A 27844-nucleotide genomic window follows, 5' to 3' on the forward strand; every position below is an offset into this window, starting at 1 on the left:
ACGCGCGCGACCGAGCAGTTTAAATGGTAAGGCTGACAATTCGACAGGGGTCTTTTCGGACTGTTCGTGTGGTGGAGTACTTCGTCTGCGCCGGACGCTCCAAAACCACAGCTTTCTTCTTCCAAGGCTTTCCTTGAAACACGTCTTTCTTTCACTTTAAGTGAGTATGTATTCAAACTTACAACTTTGGGTTTGGTTGTAACGCCAACGCTGAGTGTGGGACGTTTGAGGAACTGGAAGACTGTCGTAATATTCGACTGTAATTTCTGTTTGGGTTTAGAAATTACTGTCATGTTTTTTGAAATAAGTGGTGGTGTTTTTAGAATTTGTAATAACACGGGTTACTTCCAAATAAAGTATTTGTAAAAAATGGTGATGGTGCATATTTTAGTGCCTTAATCTGCCTCATGTATAAACATAAAGTACCATTGCGGCATTTTCCTTTGAATTACCAAAAAGCAACATCAGATTTATTTTCATTAAACTTAACCAAAATATTTTGACAAACCACACCACGTTTCGTAAAATAATAAAAAAAAAAACAAAGAACTTCAACAGCTATAATCCCTTGAAGGAAGTGTCATCCTTCTGCTTTAATCTTAATACTGCTGTTCCCATGTTGTTCAACACCAAGCCATTTAGATCTAAATGTGTTTATAGTCACTGAGAAGAATGTTGTACCGAAAGAGGAAATGAGTCAAATCTTCACAGGACCTGCAAAGGTCACTTTGTTCCCTGGGTTCTTTCTTGTCGTGTTTACTGCAGCAATCGTAAAATAAGCTCTATTACATAAAGAATATTTCTTATTCTTGTACAACCATGTGAAATGATTGGCACTCCCGACGCATAGGTGTCCAAACTTTTTGGAAGGATGCAGGTCCACTTTGATGCATTTTGAATTTCTGAAGGCCCTGTGATAAGGTGGCGACTTATCCAGGGTGTACTCCGCCTTCTGCCCGAATGCAGCACCCCCCGCGACCCTAAAAGGGACAAGCGGTAGGAAATGGATGGATGGAAGTACAGATAAAAGCGAAATTCCGTTTCATTAACTCGTTGCAGTGCAGGATAAAAGAGCAATAAGGTGAAGATATAAATAAATAGAATACTGTACAGATAAATATATTGCACTTTCGCATATGCATCCACGTTTATGGATGTATGTTATATTGTCTTTATATTCTAGCGAGTTAATCTGTTTTTGGGGGGGAATTGAGGGGATTATTGTGATGGATTCAAGTCTTATGACCTGAGTGAAGAAGCTAATAAAGAATCTGAAGGTTCTGCTGCGGAGGCTGTGGAACCTCTTTCTACAGTCCAGCAGTGGAAACAGTCTTTGGTGGGGGTGGGAGGAGTCTCTGCAGATTTTCTGAGCTCTGGTCAGGCAGCGGCTTTTTGCGATTTCCTGTCTCTGCAGAGAATTCTAGTCTGAGAAGAGTAATTACCTTACACAAATAAGTATATATTGTAAATATATAATATATATTATAAATAATTACCAGCGACCCCAAAGGGAATAAGCGGTAGGAAATGGATGGATGGATGGATTATAAATAGTTATAAATAATATTTTAAATATATAATAATACATATATACTATATATTATAAATAATTATAAATATGATTGTAAATATAAAATAATAAATATATAATATATATTATACATAATTACCAGCGACCCCGAAGGGAATAAGTGGTAGAAAATGGATGGATTATAAATAATTATAAATGATATTGTAAATATATAATAATACATATATACTATATATTATAAATAATTATAATATTGTGAATATAAAATAATAAATACACAATATATATTATAAATAATAAATTTGTACATGGTCTGTATTTATATAGTGCTTTACTATATAGATAGTATATTTATATAGTATAGCTCGGTTGGTAGAGTGGCCGTGCCAGCAACTTGAGGGTTGCAGGTTCGATTCCCACTTCAGCCATCCTAGTCACTGCCGTTGTGTCCTTGGGCAAGACACTTTACCCACCTGCTCCCAGTGCCACCCACACTGGTTTGAATGTAACTTAGATATTGGGTTTCACTATGTAAAGCGTTTTGAGTCACTAGAGAAAAAGCGCTATATAAATATAATTCACTACTATACTTGCACAATACCCAAAGCACTTTACATTATACTCCACATTCACCCATTCACCACAAAAGTGCTCAGTAGAAATCCTCTGAGGTCCTACTATTTGGATCAGCGCCAAGTCAGAAAGCGTAATAGATTCTCTTCTCATTTGCTAAGCAATGAAGGTCAATAATGAAGAATGCTCAAAATATAACCAAAGTGGTTTATCCAGATTGTCATCAAAATGTGTTGTTTTTTCATCGTATACTGTATTAATGAAAATATACCTTTGACTAAGGTAATAATAATATCCGTAACAAAGGGGTCATGAAGTCAAACAGAGTCTTTGAATCTGCCAGTTAATATTATCCTGTCAACTCCACTTCAGACATGTGTCCTCCCCATTAAATGGCCGTGTTGGCACAATAAAGAGAGCGAAAGGAAGGGTTATCGCAAGTCACAGTGGTGACAGTTCAAGTGTGTAAGACGCTGGCTGCTCATACAGGAAAAGTCTGCATCGCGGTATCATCTGAAAGTGTTGTTTCCTGAGAAGCATGTACATTCGCTGACTGAGTCACTGCTCATCTCATGTAAAAAAAAAAAAAAAAAAGTTGTTTTTTTTTGGCATCTCCCAGAGGTCCAGTTATGTTTTCTCAGAAGGATTTAGGGGCTTTTTTCAGCATAGTTCCCACTCTCATATATTGAGTGGTGGTTTTGTACAGTGAGAGGCAGGGGGGTCAAAACAGCAGTCTTAGTACATAATCCAAGAATCACTCAATTGTCTACTCAAGAGTTTAAAGGGCAATCCCATTTAAGTGAATGTAGTTTTCATATGTTCACTGGACCAAGGCTGTGTGATAGCAGAAGAGTACAGTGCATGGTTGTAGCAAGTATTTTTCACGTGCATCCTTCCAACCAATGCTTGTGTGGCTGTTAGAATTCAATATATGACTGTTGCATACAGTATAAAAATGGATTTCTCCTGGGGTCCATGTGACGCATGATTGTTAAATGCCCAGGCCCCCCTTCAAGCTCCCTGCTTTAATATTATCACTTTGGAGTAAACTACAAGAGCAGCGCGAGACATACTATACCCTATATGGACTTTGTTTGGGAGTTCACTTGCCTTGCTGTTTAGGTCCGCAGAAAAGAGCCATGGTCCAGAGAAGGGGCCCTTATATGGTCATCACAACACGAGACCGAAGCCTCCAGACAGTCAAAGAGGGAGAGGGAGGGAATTAAAACTGGATGTTTTCAATTAGATTATGACTTGGAGTTAGCACCGTAAATGTCAAAACATATGACTTGTTGGGATTTCTCTGATTGGAAAAAAAGTACATCTAATGGAACGTTTACTGCTTTGGGTAAAAGTGTACTCTCCATCACTAAAATGTATAATTACCTTTTGGTTTACTGCATGAGAAAGAACTACTGATTTTCGATATAGTGCAGAAGTAATTGAACAATAACTTGTACAACGCTCTAAAGTTGCAGGCACCTACTTCTCCATATTCTTAATGAAGTAAAACCCTATTCCAGTTAATTTTATACACCATTTACTGTTTTACCTGGTCAAATGACTGCTGTGAATATCATTAAACAACGCTAGTTTGCCCAGCACAATACTGCTTGTTATGGAATTTCACAACAAAGTGATAAATCATCTCTTAAATCAACATTGTGTCAAATCCCGCTCTCCACCCAAGTGTTTCTTTACTAATTTGGGACAAATTTTTTCACATACTATTTTGTTTCTTTTTAACAGTAGGAAGGGAGCTTATGTTGCCCCATTCGTCTCGATTTACCTGACATATGAAACATGATGAATTGGAGTCTGGCATGGGTGCACTATCCACTTTAGACACCAGACGGCAGTAGAGTGTTGAATATTTTTAAATGTGTTTTGTAGCAATTCCAACTTTGACCACAGCGCCAGTTGCTATGTAGAGTGACACTTTCCATAATTTTCAGCAGACTGCATTGCAAAATGATTAACCCCCCCACCTTCCTCTCATGGAAGATCCACCCAGGAATGTGGGCCATATATATGAATCCCTTGTCTACTGTAACACTCTTGAATGTATTCCAACAGTTTCCCCAGCCCCCACCCGACCCAAAGATGTCCAAGAAGGCCCCTAACGAGGACGAGAAGTTCCTCTTTGTTGACAAGGACTTCCTGAACAGCCCAATGGCTCAGGCCGACTGGTCGGCCAAGAAGCTGGTATGGATCCCCTCGGAGAGACATGGTTTTGAGGCTGCGAGCGTCAAGGAGGAGCACGGCGAGGAGGTTCTGGTGGAAGTGGCTGACAACGGCAAGAAGTTGACAGTCAACAAGGATGACATTCAGAAGATGAACCCGCCCAAGTTCAGCAAGGTAGAAGACATGGCTGAGCTCACCTGCCTGAACGAAGCCTCAGTGCTGCACAATATCCGCGAGAGGTACTTCTCAGGGCTTATTTATGTAAGTATGCATTTAAATGCCATTTAAAGTAATAAAACATTTTTGAAAATAAAGGTGTTCCAACATTCTCGTCATACTATCTCCGTTCTGATGGCCTCTACATTTAGACGTACTCTGGCCTGTTCTGTGTGGTGGTGAACCCCTACAAGATGTTGCCCATTTACTCAGAGAAGATCATCGACATGTACAAAGGGAAGAAGCGTCATGAAGTCCCCCCACATATCTACTCCATCACCGACAACGCCTACAGGAACATGATGCAAGGTATGGTTTTGCATTTTCTGGTTTCTCACTTGGCTGAAATGTTTCAATGCCAATATTTATTCAGCAGTTGAACCTTTGTAACTTTTGACAGCGGTTTTGTCAATGTAATGACCTGCTTAAGAGTGTTTTGTAGTGTTGGTGCTCGAGCCGGGCTTACAGTAAATGGATCTCTGCTGGCTCGACTGTGGTATGGTTTCAAATGAGCTGCTTTCCCATGGAATCTGTTTCTGATGGGCCGAGGGGGTCGTGCCCAGTGGATCGCTTGCTGACGTGAGGAAGTTTTCTCTTAGGAGTTGACATCTAGGTTGAGAGAGGAGTGGTGGTCTGTAAAGTATTTCCTATCCTCCGCGTCTCCCTTCCTTAATTTTGCTTAAAACGCTTAACTATTTGGTATTTTAAAAAAGAATAGAGCAACTATAAATGAAGCCCACAAATCAATTGTCAAACTTCAGGTAAAAGCTACATTTTTATATCTGTGGCACAGAAAATGAGAGGAACTGAACTCTGTACTTTTATAGGCACCAACTGAATTCCATCGATAATACCGGGTAATAATTCATTTAAAATTAAATGGTGCCACATTTTGATACCGCATGTGACGTCACGTCCGGTTGTAGATTGGGCCGGCTCAAATACTTGGCAGGCAAACAAGCACTCAAGCAGCATTCTGAGCAAACTCAGTCGGACTGCCTCGAGGTAATTTCGCAATTTTCCATGCCAACAACTACTGATAGAGTAAGGCTCCACTCGAAATCCGCTAGCTCAATGCTAATTTACATTGGATTTGCCATAGACACGCTACGGCTTAGCATAAGCAATTTTACATGATGATTAAGACAACTCCAAACTAGATCCTTTTGAAACTGGAAGAAATACAGTACAATCACCCGTACTTTTGAGCTAATGTAAGGTAAGATAAGGGTAATTCTGAGAAAAGTGAGGGATGATACTGTAGGAGATTTGTAATGATCTCAATGTAGTTGGAGCTACACTAACCCAGAAAACCAGTGGTAGTAACACGCTTCGCTTTGCTTGTAAGATTATACTGCTCAAGAAGATCGGCCCCTCTGAAAATTTGGCAATAAAGATCTGAATGATTCAGTAAAGGCTTTGGAGAGTATGACATGATAAGATGACTCCAAAATGGGGTTATTTGTCGCCAACCTGACCTTACATGTTTGGAGGCAGAGACATTCTGACCAGAGGTAGGGAGAGTACTCTATTACAATAAATCAGCCTTGTCTGAGTCGTTAAGGTGGTCATTGGCAAATGTCACACCCACATTAATGTGCTATCTTTAAGGGGACCGTGTGGATTCTGTAGAACTACAATTCTACTAAAATACAAATAGGTCCATGTAGAGAACATATCCTCAAGCTAAGGCAGTCCTTCTCAAATAGTAGGGCGGACCCTCCTGGGGGGCCGCATTGCGGTGCCAGGTGCCGGCGTATGTGACCTTGAGGAATAGGCTTTTTTTTCTGCCATACCAGAATACGGTGAAGTGAATGTAGCACTTTGCTTCACTATAACCACGGTGGGAGACAAGGAAGGATCGGTGTGTTGTTTCCTTTAATGTTAATAAAAGTACAATGCTATGCAGAGGTGTAGTTGTAACAATTTTATAGACAAATTGTACTATTTATTGTCACAGTGAAGGGTGGGGGGGGGGGCATTAAATATGTTGTTTTTCCTGGGGGGGCATAAAAGAAAATATTTGAGAATCACTGAGCTGAGGTCTGGTCTGTGTACCAGGCATGCTCCGCTTCTCTTTTGTCTGTCTTTGTATATAGAGTTGCCAAGTTTAGCGCCTGGAATGCACAGAATTGATTGACTGAGTAGTATATAATGTGGGATGGCTTAACTATGGCTAAACATCCAGTTGATCAGTTGGTTTTCTGATCTGTTCAACCAGTATTGTAAAGTCTTATCAAAGCTGTGAATAAAGGTCCAGGTCTCCATAGGACAATTTCTGGGTCCGGACTCTACCAGTTAATGGCCCCTGCTGTAGAATTTGTATCCATTACAAACAAATGTTTTTTTGTTTGGTGACAGACTCATTCGTCAGCTTTTCCCTTTTAATTCTGGTCTGAAGCTCCAGAGCAAGAGTAATTGACTTCTATTACATATTCCTTACTTTTCTAAATTATTGCGCCAGTAGTTGCCTATTTCTCGCCGAGTTTCTCACTGATGGTTTTGTAGACCATTCCAGCCTTGTGCAGGTGTACAATCTTGTCCCCGGGGTCCATTGACAGCTCTTTGGTCTTGCCCATGGTGGTCGAGAGGTGTGAATCGAATGTAGACGGCTATCTTTCATTTACGTATTAGGTTGAGTTTCGGAGTACTTTCCTTAATAATTTGTGTCAATATTTCAACATCAATTATTGTTTTTATTATGACTTTTGCGCAAGTGCAAAAAATAACAGTAACATTTATACAACCTATTATCCCAAAATGACAAACTTAAATTTAACATTGATGTCTTTCGCACTGATTGCCTTCTAAATTGTAGTTTTTTGCCACGTGCTTGTTTGAGTGTGAGGGGAAAGGTTTGTCTTGCTAGCTGCAGTTGCAAAGACATTCTACATTCTACTGGAGGACTGATATGGCCTCACTCGAAAGACACAACATCTTTGATGTGTGGTAGACCAGCCCGGCCGACATAAAGAAAGTGTTAATGGACACACAAATCAGAATGACGTAGTTTAACTGGGGGAAGCCAAACAAGCCTCTGAAAAACAATTACACTTCCTAAAGTGCGCCAAATAATTTATAGATTTGCACTCATTATTACTCAGAGGGGCTAAAATGCATCTTAAAAATCACTTCTTCTTTAGCCACAGCTCTTGTTTAGCATTATTAAATGGTTCTATTTGCTGTAAAGTGAGTACCTTGTCCCTTGTACAGATGCATACTCATGTCAGAGTAAGCATTGTGGAAGAAAACTAACAAAAACACAACATGCACTCCAAAAAATGTGGAAAGTCCTGCTGAAACTAAATCCACATACATGGTAGACATACCATTGACATGTTAATGCATAACATTTGAACAATAAAAATAAATTACAATGTAATAAACTATTATTGTTACGAAAATAAAGTCATAATAATATGAGATATAACTGACCAGTTACAAAGTCAGAATCTGTAAAACGTCTGCTTAGACGAGGGGTGTCAAATTCATTTTCATTGAGGGCCAAATCGCAGTTATGGCTGCCCTCAGAGGGCCGCTTGTAACAGCAAATAATAAATGAATTTGCCTATGCATTTGATTTATTATGTATATTTTTTACACACACTGTAAAAAATACAGTAAAAAAAAAAACTGGTGGCTCAGTCACCAAGATTTTACTGTAAAATACACAGTGGGGGGGGTTTAACATATTGTGGTAGATGGAAAAACAGTACCACGGTTTTTACGGAAAAAAACTGGCAGGTTAGCACCATCATTTTTACTGTGAAATTTACAGTGTTTTTTCCAACTAAATACTTTAATGAATAAACAGTACCACTGTTTTATTTTTTTAATTCTGACAACTGAACTGACAGTTTTTAACTGTCGACAGAATATTACCGTTAAAACAGTAGTAGCGCTTTGAGTCACTAAAGAAAAGTACTATATAAATATAATTCACCTCACTAGTTTTTTCAATTTACAGGAAGATGCTATAAAACTGTCAAATTTACCCTAAAATCTATTAACAGTGTACAAATTGCTTACAAACCATAAGTTTAGCAGATATTTAAGCATTTATTTTTAGTTTCACAAACATTGTGTTTGATAAATAAGATATTTGTTGCAATATTAGATAATATTAAAGTTTAAAAGTTAAGCAATTTCATGCAATACATATATTTTATTCTGTCAAAATGGAAAAAAATCGAATACCTCTAGTAAGAAAATGTAAGGTACTTTACTGGCGCATAATTTTTTCAGGCGTTCTCGGGCCATTTAAAATTATGTGTTGGGACAACTCTGGCCCTTGGCTTTGAGTTTCACAACTGCGGCTTAGACGATCGAATAAACCCAATAAATATCTTTCTCATGAGCAGATATAAACGTGTTCACAAAATCAATTGAATTGCTCTTACTAATCACAATGTTGATGACCAAAAAAAACTTTTTTAATGTTGCGTTTGTATCCTGATATTATCATTTCTTTATTTATCGTTCTATTTTCTGTACAATATTTTGTATACAAAACACCCATATTTTTATCAAAGAACACTCTTTTTTTTCCTCTTTATGTATACAATGAAATATTTTCGGTATCCGCAAACCCAAAGCCAATGTACAATATTTACTGCCACAGCTGTGCACCATAAGCACTGTGGAGTTTAGATTTTTGTCTGTGTAGGTGTTTGTTTACTCTACAAGACTTGATGACATCTTGTCCTGGAGCCAGTGTTTCTATTGTTTACAATTGTTTGCAGCCCGGCACACATACCAGCACAAAGAGTGTGGGTAATAGATTTGTTCACCCTTGTTCATAAACACATTAACATGTTAAAAGTCTGTGAATGGAGCGAGCTGTTAGAACTCCATACAGTAAATTACATCGTAACTGTGCTTCTTAACACACCTCGTAAGCATTTGGTCTGCCAGAGAGTAAGAAGACCTAGCAGAGGGAATCATTTTTCCCAAGTTAGCAATATCTAACGAAAGTATTTAGAGTATGGATGTTACAACTAACAGTATTATTAATAAACTGCGGTAATATTTTTACACTACGAGATTTTAAATTATTGTAAAACCATGATTGATAACCGCACTTCGATAAACTCACGAGCCTTTCATACTACTGGAGAAGCGACCTAATGCACTAATTACTAGCAAGCTTAAATGGTAACATGAATACACAATGCATTAATGTCTTTCCACATTACAAACAACATATCCCAATGATTAATTAAGTTATCAAATTGTGCACATTGAACTTACATTATGTTTTTTCTTCTAACCGAGTGGCCGATTTATACATCAGGGTGTCTACAACATGATGTCACCCACATGGTGTCACCTTAACATGAAGTACTTTTTGAGCACATTCGACAGTACCGTAACAATGGTAGCCGTGATCATTTTGGTCACAATAACGTGATATGAAATTTTCATATTGTTACATCCCTAATTCATCACCCTTTAGATTTTAATTTTCTGAAAAGCGAGAAGGATTCTACTGTGTTTGTAAATATATTTGTTTTGCTTTCCATGTGTTCCATGTGCTCCCAGTGTCCACAAAAATGACATGCAGATTATGCTCACTCATGGACTATTAAGCAAATAAGATTGTCTTCCAGCCACACTCCCGACCCACCACCACAGATAGGTTGCAGTCCCGTGGGCAACACTGAAAGCATATCCTTCAAGAAAAGGCACACAGATGTTAGCACTACACTACAGAATACACAGAAAAAAAAGGTGTGCATTTGACAAACGTGTGCTTAATATATTGAAAATACATGATGCAACATTTAAGTGCGTACCACAGATCTTTGGTCAGGATAGATTAGACTAAGGCCCAGATGCCTTGGAATTGATCTTTTCAGTGCCATAGTGGAATAGCTCATGACGTGGTGACTAATAGTGCACATTGTTTTGCACCCGTGCCAAGCAGGTTACACGGGAGAGCAGTAGAGTGGCTCAAAGCTTCGACTAAGCTATGAAAACACTTGTCTTGGCAGGGATTCCATTTACTGAATATTTGCCTCAGTCTTTCACGCTCAGTGAATAAAAAACGTGACATTCCTTTGGGGAGTTGCCTGATTCTATAAACGTACATATACTATTTAATTTCTGGCCTCAAATTCCATAAAAATAATTAAACTTGTTAATAATTTCTAAAAGAATTCTAATAGTGATTGCTAAAGTGTTTTTGCACTGTGGTTGCAGTTGTAGGCCGAACATACGGGACATAACCAATGGACAACCAAACCTGTAATAAATATGTTTTTTAAATAAAAAATGTTTTTGTGTCTACAGATCGTGAGGACCAATCCATTCTCTGCACGTAAGTGAAAACATCTCACCTTTAAAATCCCTCTTTCATGATGTTTTTTTCATGATTTTTTTTCAAGTGTGTTTGTGGTGTGCGCTGTGAACACTTACAAAATGTTTGTATAACTTCAAAGCTAAACAAATGAGACCTCCCAAATAAAGAAGGGCAAAATTAAATACAATGGGTTTGTTAGGCATAACAGGATAGACGCAAACTGTTTAAATTAGTCAATATATAGAGAAAAAGGCTATTATATTTATATTTATAGTGTCCCTATGGTTATGCCCTAAAGCAATTGCGGTGCTCCCAGAAGGCTTGAGGTCAAGCTCTCCTCTCAGAGTCGTGGTCAGGAAGTTTGGCCTTCATACTGATCGGAAAACCAGATTAACATCCTTAAAGTTTGGCCTTTGTTTTATTTGTTTATTTGGTTTCAGCTGTTTGTTGAGAATGTTTGTAGCTGAACTGACCATCTAGAAACAAGCTGTCTTGCAGTAATAGTCTGGTCTTTAGTCTGAGATTGACTTATCATTTCATTCCATAGTCATTTAATTTCCTTCTTCAAAGTTTTTATTCGTCAATGACTATTTTGTACTGTTTATTCACTGTTTATCCATTAAAAAAAGCTATTTTATTTATTCAGCATTTATTTTGGTTCAACATGTATGTGTGTAATGACAAGTTGTAGTGATTTTACCTGTGTACACTACCACAATGGCTTTGATATTAACAAACTACTACAAACAAACACAGGCAGCACGGTGAAACAGTGTTTAATGTCCGTGCCTCACATTAAGAAGGCCCTGGGTTCGATTCTCGGGCTCGGGGTCTTTCTTTGTGGGGTTTGCATGTTCTCCCCGTTTTTTCCGGGTACTCCGGCTTCCTCCCACCTCCAAAAACATGCACCTGGGGATAGGCTGATAGGCAACAATAAATAGGTAGGAAAAGGATGGATGGATAGAAATTGGCCCTAGTAGTGTGTGTGAATGTGAGTGTGAACGTTGTCTGTCTATCTGTGTTGGCCCTGCGATGAGTTGGCGACTTGTCTAGGGTGTACCCTGCCTAACGCCCAAGTGCAGCTGGGATAGGCTCCAGCAACCCCGAGACAGAAAAGAAGTAGAAAAATGGATGGATGGACAAACTATTCTGTACGCAATATGTTTGTGGAGGAGTTCCCAGATTGCAAATGAAACCAGAGTCCACCCTCTCCAAAAATATGATTTGTTAAACGTATATCGTGAAGCTTAACCTTACTGATATTTTTTTCTCAAGAAAAAATTGAAAAACCGCAATCAACCCGGTCACAATTTGAGGTATACCTCTCTGTGTTATTATGCGCATGCCACGAATAGATGAAAAGAATACATTATCCTACCTTCCCTTGTGTTTCCTTAAACTCAGCTTCTCTCATGCAGAGCTCTTCCCTGTCTTTTTTATAGCTTTACCAAATGTCCAAATAAGTACTTCCTCCTCACTGTGACATAGCCAGACTTTAAAACCCTGCAGACTCATTCAAAACTGCATGCAAGCTTGCGCAAAAATGCATGTACCCTAGTATTTGAGGCTTTGGCATTGTTTTAACACAATTATACAACATTTTATCAACATTTATAAGTCAGAAAAAAAAAAAAAAATCATGAATATTATATTTTGTAATAATAACATATATTTATAAATGAAATACATTTAAAAACTCAAAAACTTCTGTTCACAACCAATAAGCAGCCTAAATAAAAAAATATGAATACACCTCTTCTTGGCATTCCGAAGACGAGAGGAAGCGCTCCCTAATGTTGCCCTCCAGGCTCCTCCACTCTAAAATTGCAGCAGTGATGCCAGGATGTTGTAAATGATTTGATCAGGTCAGACCATTTCCTCAACTTGCACTCTATTTTCAGAGACATTTCTTGGGGGAAACGGTTGTCTATATGTCTAATGTGTGTGACAGGACCGTTTTTTAATATGGGCAATGTGGGTGACCGCTCAGGGCGCAATCTATGTAAGGGTGCACACACACACAAAAAAAAAATCTAAATAAAATTCACCAGTTTAATAGACTATCACCGCCCATTTTCATTACAGTTAGTTTTTATATAGAGTTCCCAGTACAATTGTAACGGACCGCAATTGATTTGCTTGAACTGCTGCAATTCCTGCCCTGTGAGGCTCTCTGCTGCACCCGCCCGTGAGTGCTTTTGGAACAGGGGAAGAGATCACGGCAGCACCCTGCTTTGTACTTTCACCTCAGAGTCTCCAAAAACGTCCCCAATAACACCGGTAAAAGCCGCTAGATTTGTCGCTAGTAGCTGTTTACAAAAAAAAGTCGCCAACAAGATTGGAAAGTCAACAGATTTAGTGACAAAGTTGCCAAGTTGGCAACACTGGGACTTCAAGAGGAAACTTAGCAATAGGGCGGGGAATAATCTGATCCCAGGCCAGTGAGGCCACAGAACACAAACTGCCGCCAAATAAGTTGTATTTCATTCCTAAATTAAAATAGACCCATGTACCTACATGTATTTAATTGGGTTATGTGTGTAGGGGGGGGGTGTTTGTGCAGTCATCAACATTACTAACGTGACGGGCGAAACGGAAGCTTATTAAAACGTACTTGAGATCCTCGATGTCACAGGAGCGTCTATCTGGAATTGGCTTAATCAGACCGCATCAATCCATCAGTTCCACAAAAGATTTTGTAAGTTGATGTAATTGAGGATTTTGCATCAAAGAAGGCTAGAAAAGTCAAGTTTTAGATTGCAAATTGCACTTGTTTTTAATGTTCATGCCAGTTGTGAACAGGGCGAAAAACACAGGTTGAAAAATCTGCTTCTGTGAGCTTTAAATTCATATTATGTTAATTGTCTGCTGTTTCTCTATGTACAAAACTGGTGTGTTATCATAACTAGAACCATTCAGATGTTACTTGGATGATGCAAAACAAAACTTGTATGTAGAACATGAAATCGTTTATTGCAGAAATCCTTTTGATGCTCTATAGAGTATTTTTTCTTGGGCTTTTTAAGCACTGTTATTAGATCCCGTCATGAAGGCTTTGTGCATTTAAAATTAGTGTTCATATACCGTATTTCATTTACATTTCATGTATTTATCTTGCTTTTTACCGTTATTTTTACCTTTTTGTATTTAGGATTATATAATAAACTAATACAATATAACATAGTATATTGTTGTGTTCGTGGCAGGGTTTAGGGGTAACTTTTTTCAAGGGGTGGGGGGACTTTGTGGGTGGCATCTACAGTATCTTAAAGGAATACACTCCTCACATTTTAACAAACATGTTTATTAAAGTATAGCTTCTCATGTGACAATATTGTTGAAGTGAAAGTCGGTTATACTTTGGAGTAGTCAGTGAGCAGCGTGTTTAGTGGCAAATACAGTATTTATTATCCACTGAAAATACATCAACACACATCACAAGCGAGTAGCAAAATGATCTCGTCTTGCCTACAGTCAGGTGTAGTGGGGGTGGTGTATAAGTCTGGGGTTGCATGAGCACTGATGTGTTGTGGTTTATTGTGGGGAAACCTGAATTCAGTGCAGTGCCAGATAACAATGGTGCTCACATAAAAAAATATTGCCACTTTTGGCACAGTGTTCTTTACTGTGAGGTGTACTCACGTGTGTTGTCAGCTATTTATACAATCATGACAGTAAGAGAGGACGGTAAACTATACTGCTTTCTAAGCTGTACATTGACTACACCTAAGTTCTAGCCAAGTTTGATTTCCATAGTTTTGTCCCTCAAGAGGACGTGTGTAAATGTTTTTTTAAATTTGAGTGATGTATTCCCTTTTTGTGAGATACTGTATGTGACGTATAAATTGAAGTATTTGAAAGTGATAAAGTGAAAGTGATATGAGACATGAGAGCTGAACACAAGCCCATTTGTGTCCCAACAGTCAACATAACCATTTCAGTTAAAACTACAGCTGCTCTCAAGCTCAGCAGGCAAATTGAGGCCTTATATGGCAGAAATGTTACTGGTGAAGTACATGGAATGTCATGTATGATGTGTGTGTGTGTGTGTGTGTGTGTGTGTGTGTGTGTGTGTGTGTGTGTGTGTGTGTGTGTGTGTGTGTGTGTGTGTGTGTGTGTGTGTGTGCGTGCGCATGCTGTATGTTCACTGTCAGTGTTGTTTTTACTGCGCATCTTTATATGGTATGTTGTCACTTGGGAATCTAATTTGGGTACTTTGTAAAACAGACAGCTAAGTACATCGAAACAGAAAAGCGCAGTGAAAAAGCCATGCAACTAAAGCGAAACGAGCTGTTAATATTTCTGTTCAGTGGAGCAATTGAAATTCTCTTAAAACGCAGGTGAGAGTCCAACGTCAGCACTACAGCATACATCATACAAACATTTTTAACATTTCATGATGTTGAATGTGGACTAAATGAGTGACTCAGGGATTTCAGACATGGATTTATACATCTATACTTAGGAAAATTGCCTTCTAAATGTGTTCTGGAGATGGTCATAAAGGTCACATTATGATTTTTTTTTTTACACTTAAAACACGTCTTTGTCGTCTACATAACTTGTAATGGTTGTTCTTTGGTCCAAATTTTGCACAGATTATGTCTTACAGACCATCTTCAAACCACTTTCTGACCTAGTCAGGATGTGCCGGTTTGTGGGTGGTCTTATTTTCGTGCCTCCTCTATGACTGCATCTTCTCCCCCTCAGCCATGTTGTAGTTATTAGAGCTTCCAAATGGAGTCTACTGACAGATATAAATTCGAACTAGACTTAGTCTTAGACAAATTTTATATATACACAAGGGAAGATGCTCCACACAGTAGCTCAGTTACAAAGGATGGAAAGGATAATGCACACAAGGGGCACAAAAAGAGGGCGAAAACAAAAGGTATAAAGTAGACTAAAAATGTACCATAGTAGCAATATAAAACATAATATATACTGTATGTAATATTTACATATCATAGTATATATACAGACTATAATATATACTGATATATTATCTTATATTATATTTTTAGATAATATTATTAATATACAACAAATCCCAATTACAATGTACAATATTACAGTATATGTAAAAGCTGCAGCAAAAAAAGGGCACCATAAAATAGAGAGTAGATTCAGCAGGAAATATACATTATAAACAAAGAGAGGTAGCTAACATAGAAGTGGTCTGGTAATAGACAAATATCATCCATTGCTGTATGCAGTAGTGCAGAATGAAGTAGTTCTTGAATGGCTATTTGCTACTTTGTATTAGAAAAGGCAACAGCGGAGGATGCATGTGCATGTACGAGCCAGTCCGCATCACAACAGGAGGGTAACGAAAAAGAAGGAACTTTTTGACTACAGCGTCGGACTACAACTTGCGCAGTGCTCTTCTGGTAAAACTTTACCATACAGTATATACAGATATTTGCCGATGTCACAAATGGAAAAAAATGTCACTAATTGCGTACCGTTTGGAAAAAATATGCAGGAAGGCAGGATTGTTTCATAATTATGTCCGCCATGCCTCAAATTTGTGGGACTTATGCAGTTTTCAAATATGCAAAAACAGGTACCGATACTTAAAAGTTGGTATTTCATAATAGGTCCCGTCTAATGTTCCATGACTAATAATCACCAACCTTTTCATTATCGTAACATTTACTGAGAGCAGTACGAAGGCTTGATGAAAGAGTTGAAGTTCAAGGTCATTAGTCTCCATCCGAGCGCAGTCTTATTGACTCATTGAATTATTGATACAGTTCTTGTATTGAATGCGATGAGATTGTTCTGATCTACCTAATTTTATGAACAGCGAGTGTTTGCTGAGGTGACAGTGAGCAGAACATGCACGTCACTTACAGTCAGTTAGATGGACCATCCACATCTAAAAGCCCAATTGGAATCGTTTCCACACTTCCAACTGCTTACAGTGGAGCCTGGATGTCGTGGGTCCTCGCCAGAAAAGAACAGGATAAAATAGATTGAATCGTCTCTGAGCTGCAAAGCCCTAACAGAGAGTGCCTCCCATGCCTTTTATGGACCCAAGACTTTGAATTGTTCTGCCCTGGAATCATTCAACTCGGATCCAAGAGCACAGGCCACATTTTATGAAGAAAAAAGGATGAGCGTGTGCTTCTTTTGGAAAACGTCCGATTTATGCAGTAAATTGCTTCAAGGTAGTTTTTACGGCTCGTTTCTGGGTGGTTTTGTTGTTTTATTGTGAGCCAGCTCTCTTTGATCATCTTTACTGTTTTACCTTGACAATGTTCTCCTCCTCAGCGGGGAGTCGGGTGCTGGCAAGACAGAAAACACCAAAAAGGTCATCCAGTATCTGGCTGTTGTGGCCTCGTCACACAAAGGCAAGAAGGACAGCAGTGCTGTAAGTATGCATGCAAATAGATTACCTTTTTATAAAGAATAAGGGTCTGTCAGCCAGCTCCCTCTCTCCTAATTTATTTAGCAAAGTGCCCAATTTAATTCTCTATATCGACATTTCCTCCAAATAGCAGCAATCAGGATCACAGTTGGCCTACGTGAGTAAAGGGGAATGCCTGAAGTGTGTTTTTGTGTGTGCTGTTTCTTCTTTAAGGTTTCAAAGTGCATGAAGCTAGTGTCACTTAGATGAAAAAAAAGAAGTATTTTAATATTAATTTTTCAACACTAAGGTTTAAATCCTTATAGTAGAAAGTGTTCCCCTCTAACAGTAGTCTTCTATGTGTTACCCAATGAGAGTGAATATGCATGATGGTACGTACACTCAAAGTTTGATATAACACGGTCGTTGAGGTCCATAAAATACAGAATGCGTTATTTACAAGATCACGTTGTACAGAAATCTGTATTTTATGTTATGCGCTGTTTCCCAGCTGCCTAAACCTGCTCGGGGGATAGTGCCCCCACGTGCCGTGACGTAAATTGCGTATTGTGCTCCCACGTCACCAGTAGATTTGGACATCACTGGGTCCATATTCTCTTATTTTTATTTATTCTTTTTAAGACTTTCATAAAGATACTGTGAAAGTGTTACAATCTGGTCGCAGGTAAGAATGCTTGTTTCATTCCAGCTAACTGTAACTCAAAATGTTGCCAATGGCAAGCAAAAAGAAAGTCTTACGGTAGCAGTGAAATCGTGTACAGTATACCAACTCAAGACATGACCGTGAGTTTGTAAATACGAGATAATTTGGTGAAAATCAGCACATTTGACTGTGGTGGTAAAAAGAGGGCAAAAACTCTAGGGCCGTGGCACGATTGCGTTATATAAACATGGTGTTATATTGGAACGCGTTATATCAAACTTTGAGTGTAGTACTTAGTCACCTTTCAAACCTGCAGAATGCTCAGTGATGGGCGTCTAAAGCGTTACTGGTGTACCATGTTGAGTTTGGTGTCAAACATCTTCAATGAACACCCTTTCACTGCTAGTGGGGACAACATCAACCCACTGCAGTGAAATAGTCTCTCACAGATTAGTATGCACAGTGTGAGCATGCCCTTCTCCTCTTCCTCTTTCTCCTGCCATTTGTCCCAATATTCCCAGGGGAGTAATTATTCTGACCTAATGCTTTTAGTGATAGGGTTAGTTAGTTTTGTGGTTTTGTTATTACTCACTTCTCAGCCATCCCTTTTCATCATGAGTCTAAGCGGCACTGCAGTATTACACACTCAATAGTCACAACATTTGATTTGTTATCTCCGTGGCGCTCATCAACCTAAGAGCTTATCACAAATAAAAAGAAAGAGTACATCAACAATCCGAAAAGACATTTAACACTTGCAAAATAAGGACCTTAATCCAAATGGTGTACATTTTTATTGTTGTTTCTCCACAAAATTCAGTATTTTCCCAGCTATAGATCGCACCAGTATTGGAGCTGTAGCCACCAAATTTTAGAAGAAATAAATATTTTTACATATGTTAGCTGCACCGGATTATAAACCGCAGATACATGATAAACACTCACAAAAGATTTTGTGAGTGTTTACATACATACCTCGTTTCCAAGCGGTGCCTGTTACACAACAGTAAAACAGCTGATCACACAAAACCGAAGTCATAGACCCACTAGCTACAGGAGCTAGTTCTCCAATCAGCTAAACCGAATCATTAACTCCACGGTGACGTTTTGGTCAATTCACAAAACTAAAATGTGCAAAAAATTATTTTGTAAGTTAATAACACTAACACAGACATGGTAAAAGTGTTAGCATTTTTGCTGATGCCTACAACGCTATCTTGATTACTTTACAATAGCACATGTAAATATGCATGAAAACACTCATCACACATCATACATGGAATGGTTTAGTAAGTATAAATTCTTATTATATTGTAAAGCTTACAAATGTTGGTTTGAGGGATGAATGAAGAATCCTTTCAAACAGAAACACTATGAAAATATACTTCCCGTTCCAGGAACGAAACAGGAAATACATGTTCAAGCCGCACCATCTGCTGGGAGCGAACTTGTCCAAAAAATGGTTTCATACATGCTGATTATACGGCATTATGAATGTTAGTGAGAAAAAAATCCATGAATTAGCTGCACCGTTTTATAAGCTGCAGGGGTCAAAGCTTTGGAGAAAAGTAGCAACTTTTAGTCCAGAATATACGGTATCTTTTTTGGATGCTGTCAACAAACAAGTTGGGCTGTGACTCTGTCAGAAAAGGTATTATTTGACAAATTTATTTTGAAAAATATGTGTTCATGATCTTAGACAGGGTTGTCCAAAGTGTAGCCCGGTGGCCATTTGCGGCCCACAGCATATTGTTAAATACAATCAAACAATAAAATGTAAGAAAAATATTGATGCGTACTATTAGTAAATGTTGATACTAATAATACGCTTTTACCACAAAGCTGACCCAAAGTTTAGTTTTAAATAGAAATACAGTAAACCCTAATTTATTGCTGTTATTGGTTCCAGACTTGACCATGGTTAATTACTTTTCGCAAAGAAGGAATTATTCATTATAAATCAAATATTTTCATAGCTAGAAGCATAAAAACCCGCCTCTCAAATGTTATAAATATGTTTTAATTAAAGGCCTCTAGATATGAACTAACACCCACAAAGTCACCTTTACACCTTTTTAATCCAATATTGTAATGTTGCCTGTGGCCGAGGCAATTGGGGGCCCCAATATTGAACAGCTTGCTAATTGATTTGGTGTAATCTAGTGTCCAGTTATTTCAAGTACATTTTAGCTGCTTGTAAAAAAATATATGCTTGTATATGTTTAATTGAGACCAAAGGTCAGTGAACTACGCTCTAAAAATAATACCCAAAAAATTTGTGATAGAATGAAGCCGCAAACTTCGAAACGTGATGTGGCGAGAGACTACGGTCTGTTTTTAGCTGTTTTTTTTTTTTTTTGCAGAATAAAAAAATAGCAAAATGGCAACCACGTGCCTTGACTTTTTAGTATGCGATCCTTGGTGGAAAAAGTTTGGGCACCCTTAAACTGGGCTGTAATTTTTGAAATCGCTTCTATATCGGTTGTAATTCAATTGTGCAGATTGACAGCTGTTGTGGCTGGTGAGTGTATTACATCCGTTTACTTGTAAATGTTGATGATGGACCTAATTATGTCTCATGTTCATTTGCTCTCTCCCTCAGTTTGACTCACTTGCTACTCTTCTGCCTCCTTACATATTTCCATTTAGACACCAAAAACAAACCCTTGCTATTTGCTATCACATACATTTCCTTCTTACCTTTCTGTGCTCTATTTCTCATCTTTTTCTTCCTCTTCAGCGTCTTTCAAGCAGCTAAAATGAACAGACCAATCCTTTCTGCTTTGATAGCTCTGATCTTCAATACATCAGCCGGTCTGTATCTTCTCTGTTTTCTTTCAACAGCAATGCCTTATGACTTACATAGCTCCACTCTTTTCAACCAGGCTGTATTTGTTAACAGCATTTACTGGGTTTTGCAGAAGCAGAGTAATTGACACAGACCATTTTGATTAGGTGGATTAGCTAAATGCACATTGATGAGGTCTCTGCCTCATTTTCCGTCAATCACCTGGTTGCAAGTGCAAGCCCCCACAGAGTGAGAACTCACGCAGAGCGCAAACCTCCACCCTGTAGGGATTTTTGTGGCTCAAAAGCCACATATATAAACGGAAAGACTTGAACGATTCCTCAGAAGCTATGTGCTGGTTACATTACAGTGTCAGCTGATTCAACATGCCCTCTCCCTTCTACCTGCTTATCTGTTTATATATCAACTTCCCCTCATTTGCCTCATGTGTTCATGTCAGATGTCTGTGTTACATCATTTTCTGGAATCCTGATGATGTCGCTGCAGGTAGTCTTAGATCCATTTGTAACCATGTTTTTTACAACTCTTTCGGTCTTTACCGTGTTTTTCCTCTAAACACTATTATATATGTCTGTATGTATGTACAGTGGGGCAAAAAAGTATTTAGTCAGCCACCGATTGTGCAAATTCTCCCACTTAAAATGACAGAGGTCTGTAATTTTCATCATAGGTACACTTCAACTGTGAGAGGCAGAATGTGAAAAAAATCCAGGAATTCACATTGTAGGAATTTTAAAGAATTTATTTGTACATTATGGTGGAAAATAAGTATTTGGTCAACCATTCAAAGCTCTTACTGATGGAAGGAGGTTTTGGCTCAAAATCTCACGATACATGGCCCCATTCATTCTTTCCTTAACACGAATCAGTCGTCCTGTCCCCTTAGCAGAAAAACAGCCCCAAAGCATGATGTTTCCACCCCCATGCTTCACAGTAGGTTTGGTGTTATTGGCATGCAACTCAGTATTCTTCTTCCTCCAAACACGACGAGTTGAGTTTATACCAAAATGGATACATGGATGATACAGCAGAGGATTGGGAGAATGTCATGTGGTCAGCTGAAACCAAAATAGAACTTTTTGGTATAAACTCAACTCGCCGTGTTTGGAGGAAGAAGAATACTGAGTTGCATCCCAAGAACACCATAACTACTGTGAAGCATGGGGGTGGAAACATCATGCTTTGGGGCTGTTTTTCTGCTAAGGAGACAGGACGATTGATCCGTGTTAAGGAAAGAATGAATGGGGCCATGTATCGTGAGATTTTGAGCCAAAACCTCCTTCCATCAGTGAGAGCTTTGAATGTTTGACCAAATACTTATTTTCCACCATAATTTACAAATAAATTCTTTAAAATTCCTACAATGTGAATTCGTGGATTTTTTTTTTCACATTCTGTCTCTCACAGTTGAAGTGTACCTATGATAAAAATTACAGACCTCTGTCATCAAAAAAATTACAGACCTCTGTCATCAAACTGTAAAAATATATTCCAATTGAAAAAAATATATAAAGATAGAACGATAAGATCATATGGACAGCCATAAGTGTTTACATTTTGTTTTTTATTTATTATTTTACTTATTTTTTGTCTGGTTTTGTATTTGCTCTGTATCATTCCGTGAGGTGTATATTATATTATTACTATTATTTTCTTGGTTTGGTTTATACTTTATGAAGTTTTGCACTTGTTGTGTTTTTTGTTTTTGATTGTTTCATTACATTTGGATATATGTGTCGGCTTAAATGATATTCATGAAGTAAGATAATGTATTATGTCAAAGGGGGCAGGAAATTATAAGATTTTCTTCATCCTGCTCCTTCTCAGGAATTGTGTGAATTTAAATTGTATAATTGTGATATAATTATTTATCGTTCTAAATGCACATCAATGAATGAGATAAATAAAAATGAAATGAAATGAAATTTCAAGTGGGAGAACTTGCACACTCGGTGGCTGACTAAATACTTTTTTGCCCCACTGTATGTATGTATGTATGTGTGTGTACATATACATACATATATTCATACATTATATACAATAGTGTCAAGAGGAAAAACAAGGTAAAGACTGAAAAAGTTGCAAAAACATAGTATTTATTAACTTTTTTAATTTTTTTTGGAGTATGTTCTGGCATTACTGCATCTCACTTTAATCGCCATCAAGTGTGTAACTATGTTGTTCTCACCAGGGAGAGCTGGAGAAGCAGCTCCTACAGGCCAATCCCATCTTAGAGGCCTTTGGAAATGCTAAGACCATCAAAAATGACAACTCCTCACGATTTGTAAGTGTTTTTATTTTTGTTATGTGAATCATTTAATATCATGTTTCAGGATATACCATTGTACATTTTAGTGCACAACCATATTTTAATGTCTCTCACAGGGAAAATTCATCCGTATCAACTTTGATGTGACTGGCTACATTGTTGGAGCCAATATTGAGACTTGTATCCTTAAGTAGCACACCCAAGTTCAAATGTGATGGCAACAATGGTCCCTCTAGGGGTGTCAAAATAACTGTATTATCTATGGCCCCCGGGATGATATTCAATTAGTATTAGAAGTTTAGAACCGGCCCGCAGGCCACAGCCGCCTGCTGCTGTTTTGTACGCACCAATACTCCATCATTGTTGGCGCTAGAAACTTTCAAAATAGGGTCCCACAGTAAATTTTTGGTGTGCCACTTCTTTATAACCGTTTCGAAAACAAATTATAAATGTTTGCATTGTCCTGTTATATCCATCCAGCCCATCCATTTTCTACCACTTGTCCCTTTCGGGGTGGTGGGGGGTGCTGGAGCCTATCTCAGCTGCACTCGGGCATAAGGCGGGGTAAACCCTGGAGAAGTCGCCACCTCATCGCAGATCCTGTTATATCTTACATTCTATATTGTGTTTTGAAAAAAGGTTGTCATAAATGTTACTTAATTCATTAAAAACAATTATACAAAAGAATACAAATTTGTATGCATACAGTATGTAAATGTATTCAGTTATAAACATTCATTCACTTTCTTCATTCCTTTATGAAACTAAACTTAACCGCTGCCGGTATTTTTTTCTATGTTTTTAATGTAATATTTTCAGAGTGTGTTTGTTCTATTTTTAGCCAAAGTAAGGCAAAGAAAACAATTTGAAGTTGTCTTTATTTTTTTAGTTTTAATGCCATTATTTTTTAGTTTTAATGCCATGATTTTGATAGTCTGGCCCGCGTGTGCACAGATTTTCCTCCATGCGGCCCCTGAGCTAAAATGAGTCTGATACACCTCCCCACCACCTACTGTATTTCTCAGTACATCTTATTAACACAGTGGGGTCATGACGTGGACAATAGAAAAACATGGCAGTGAACGCGTCACAGGCCGCAGATAATCGTCCTTAATATGAGCAGAGAGTGTTTGTGTTCTTTAACTGCTGGGTTTTCAGACCTTCTGGAGAAGTCGCGTTGTATCAGACAGGCAAAGACAGAGAGAGCCTTCCATATCTTCTACTACATGATTGCTGGTGCCAAAGACAAACTGAAAGGTACCATGAAAATGGATTTCAAACATTCCAACGGTAGATGTATGGTATTTTTGGGAGAGACGCTTCATTCCGAAAAGCATTGCTTTATATGACATATCATTGCTACTTAAAGTATTATGTTTATCTGTGTAATCATGCAAAGTTAAGGTAAGGTCTATTGATCGTCCATTTCTCATGTCATTTCTTTCCAGAGGAACTACTTTTGGAGCCCTTCAGTAATTACCGCTTCCTAAGTGCAGGCAACGTCCAGATCTCAGGCCAGCAGGATGATGAGATGTATGAAGAGACAATGGAAGCTATGACCATCATGGGCATTTCAGATGAGGAGCGAATCGGTACAAGTCATCACACTAATCTACTTTATGTTTAATCCAATTACTAAGAAATAGGAGGCTACAGTTCAGTGGTTCAGATGGGTCTCATTCAGCTGATACAAACTCCTGCACAATATGATTGAAGAAAATTCAGCCTTTACCAAAATGATAAATGTTGACGCTATTATAGAGTTAAGATTTTTATAGTATACCCTTGTGGTATGCTGGCAGTGTAGATTTGCGAGCTGTTTGTAACATTTTGCATACATTATTTAGCAAACATTCATCCATCCATCCATCCATCTTCTTATCTGAAGTCGGGTCACTGGGGCAGCAGCCTAAGCAGGGAAGCCCAGACTTCCCTCTCCCCAGCCATTTCATCCAGCGCTTCCCGGGGATCACGAGGCGTTCCCAGGGCAGCCGGAAGACATAGTCTTCCCAACGTGTCCTGGGTCTTCCCCGTGGCCTCCTACCGGTTGGACGTGCCCTAAACACCTCCCTAGGGAGGCGTTCAGGGGGCATTCTGACCAAATGACCAAACCACCTCATCTGGCTCCTCTCAATGTGGAGGAGCAGAGGCTTTACTTTGAGCTCCCCCCAGATGGCAGAGCTTCTCACCCTATCTATAAAGGAGAGCCCCGCCACCCGGCGGAGGACACTCATTCGACCGCTTATACTCGTGATCTTGTCCTTTCGGTCATAACCCAAAGCTCATGACCATATGTGAGGATGAGAACGTAGATCGAGCGGTAAATTGAGAGCTTTGCCTTCCGGCTCAGCTCCTTCTTCACCACAACGGATCGATACAGTGTCCGTATTGCTGAAAATGCCGCACCGCCTGTCGATCTCACGATCCACTCTTCCCTCACTCGTGAACAAGACTCCTTGGTACTTGAACTCCTCCATTTGGGGCAGGGTCTCCTTGCCAACCCGTAGAAGGCACTCCACCCTTTTCCGGGCGAGAACCATGGACTCGGACTTGGAGGTGCCGATTCTCATCCCAGTCACTTCACACTCGGCTGCGAACCGATCCAAATATTTTTCAAACAACTCTAAAATAATGCAGTGTAGGTACTATAGTATGAATTACATACGTATAACTAACTAGTGTCAAACAAAACTGTAAAGGTAAAGTTTTTAATGCAGTTGTGTTGATGTCATTTGATTGTGCCGATGAGTGTGTTGAGTATGAATTGTTTACTTGCGCTTTTGTTAATTGTCAAATATTACATGACCTATACTGTCACTGTGTTTAAGATATCTTGAAGGTGTGTTCTACGGTCATGCAGCTAGGAAACATTGCGTTTAAGAAAGAAAGGAACCAGGAGCAGGCCACCATGCCTGATAACACAGGTGAGATGTTTTTGCCAGCTTTACTCGCTCATACTTGTATTGGACTGAATAGGAAGGAATTAAAGACGGGAACATGGAAATACAATCAACAATTCTGGTGTTATCATAATGCATAAATATTTTCTCCCTGTAGCGGCTCAGAAGGTGTGTCACCTCCAGGGTATCAACGTAACAGACTTCACCCGTGCCATCCTCACGCCTCGAATCAAAGTGGGCAGAGAGGTTGTTCAAAAGGCACAAACCAAAGAGCAGGTCCTACACAACTCACACTATCATGAGACAAGAACACATCAATGATATGTTGTTAGTTTATGGGTCCTTTTTACTATGTTTTTGTGCTTCCAAGGCGGACTTTGCCATCGAAGCCCTGGCCAAGGCTGTGTTTGAACGCCTGTTCCGCTGGCTCCTGGCTCGTGTCAACAAAGCCCTTGACAAGACCAAAAGGCAGGGGGCCTCCTTTCTGGGAATCCTCGATATTGCTGGCTTTGAGATATTTGAAGTATGGACAAGCTCCAAATGTGTAATGTCAAGAAGTGAACACCTTATGGTTGATGCGCTTCAACAGCTCGTTCTCACAATTGTTGCAGGACAACTCCTTCGAACAACTTTGCATCAATTACACTAACGAGAAGCTCCAGCAGCTCTTCAATCACACAATGTTCATCCTTGAGCAGGAGGAGTACCAGAGAGAAGGCATTGAGTGGAACTTCATTGACTTTGGTCTGGACCTTCAGCCTTGTATTGAGCTCATTGAGAGGCCGGTGAGCGCCACTAACACATGACAACATTCATTGTCTTGCATACTAATCTCCACATATGTTTGCAGAACAACCCTCCAGGCATTCTGGCCCTGCTGGATGAAGAGTGTTGGTTCCCCAAAGCCACAGATATCTCCTTTGTGGAGAAACTCATGAACACTCAAGGAAACCATATTAAATTTGCCAAACCAAAACAGCTGAAAGACAAGACAGAGTTTTCCATCCTCCACTATGCTGGAAAGGTGAGGATCAGTGAATAAGTAGAGGTATCATTTGAGCTTTGTTGCTTTTTTGATGGCTAAAAGATGTGAATTAAACCAACTAGGTGGACTATAACGCCACAGCCTGGCTGACAAAGAACATGGACCCTCTAAACGACAATGTCACTTCACTGCTTAACAACTCATCCAGCTTGTTTGTGCAAGACCTCTGGAAAGATGGTGAGATCACTGACTTTTGCCAAATTCGTATTTTAGCTGTTTTGGTTCTAAAATGCAGTTTAAAACCTTTCACACACAAGACTGTGTGAGTCAATGTCTGATAAGTTGTGTGTTTCAGCTGACAGAGTGGTTGGTCTCGACACCATTGCTAAGATGTCCGACACCTCAATGCCCAGCGGCTCAAAGACCAAAAAGGGAATGTTCCGCACAGTAGGACAGCTCTACAAGGAGTCCCTGGCCAAACTCATGACCACACTGCACAACACCCAGCCCAACTTTGTCAGATGCATCATTCCAAACCACGAGAAGAGGGTAAACAAGTGAACTCATTTTACAGCAAGCATTCCAACACCTGGTTTCACACTTCTTTTGTCATTACCGTATACAGTGGTACCTCAACTTACAAATGTAAGTGAATCTAGAACCGGGTATATTGAAACAAATTTCTCTATAAAAAAATGTAAAAATGAATAATGGGATCCAGCCTCGACAAAAGTCTATATTTTAGTCAAAGTTTGTACACTTTGAACACAATGTAAAGCACTATACAGTACTCTAATCCAGTGGTTCTCAACCTTTTTTCAGTGATGTACCCCTGTGAACATTTTTTTAGTTCAAGTACCCCCTCATCAGAGCAAAGCATTTTTGGTTGAAAAAATGAGATGAAAAAGTAAAATACAGCACTACGTCGTCAGTTTCTGATTTATTAAATTGTATAACAGTGCAAAATATTGCTCATTTGTAGTGGTATTTCTTGAACTATTTGGAAAAAAAGATATTAAAATAACTAAAAACTTGTTGAAAAATAAAGAAGTGATTCAAT

At 38.9% G+C, this 27844-nt stretch overlaps 1 protein-coding gene across 3 annotated transcripts in view; it reads left to right on the forward strand.

The window, feature by feature from the left end:
- The window catches only part of myh11a (myosin, heavy chain 11a, smooth muscle), a 44661-nt gene continuing 16817 nt past the window's right edge, over nt 1-27844 (forward strand). Inside the window, exons 1-17 of one of the 3 annotated variants that reach the window (XM_061881005.1) lie at nt 1-160; nt 4181-4549; nt 4657-4813; nt 10796-10823; nt 17082-17181; nt 17309-17335; nt 22822-22914; nt 23016-23079; nt 24058-24156; nt 24348-24491; nt 25728-25823; nt 25957-26075; nt 26170-26322; nt 26411-26584; nt 26650-26823; nt 26907-27021; nt 27140-27333. In XM_061881005.1, the coding sequence (XP_061736989.1) occupies nt 4208-4549; nt 4657-4813; nt 10796-10823; nt 17082-17181; nt 17309-17335; nt 22822-22914; nt 23016-23079; nt 24058-24156; nt 24348-24491; nt 25728-25823; nt 25957-26075; nt 26170-26322; nt 26411-26584; nt 26650-26823; nt 26907-27021; nt 27140-27333 (2079 nt within the window). In that variant the 5' untranslated portion in view covers nt 1-160; nt 4181-4207. Of the gene's footprint in view, nt 165-4180; nt 4550-4656; nt 4814-10795; nt 10824-17081; nt 17182-17308; nt 17336-22821; nt 22915-23015; nt 23080-24057; nt 24157-24347; nt 24492-25727; nt 25824-25956; nt 26076-26169; nt 26323-26410; nt 26585-26649; nt 26824-26906; nt 27022-27139; nt 27334-27844 lie in introns of all 3 variants that reach the window. The other 2 variants (XM_061881006.1, XM_061881007.1) reach the window with 2 other exon arrangements.

Source organism: Nerophis ophidion, linkage group LG20, assembly GCF_033978795.1.
Source record: "Nerophis ophidion isolate RoL-2023_Sa linkage group LG20, RoL_Noph_v1.0, whole genome shotgun sequence".
In the NCBI taxonomy this organism is placed as follows: Eukaryota; Metazoa; Chordata; class Actinopteri; order Syngnathiformes; family Syngnathidae; genus Nerophis; species Nerophis ophidion.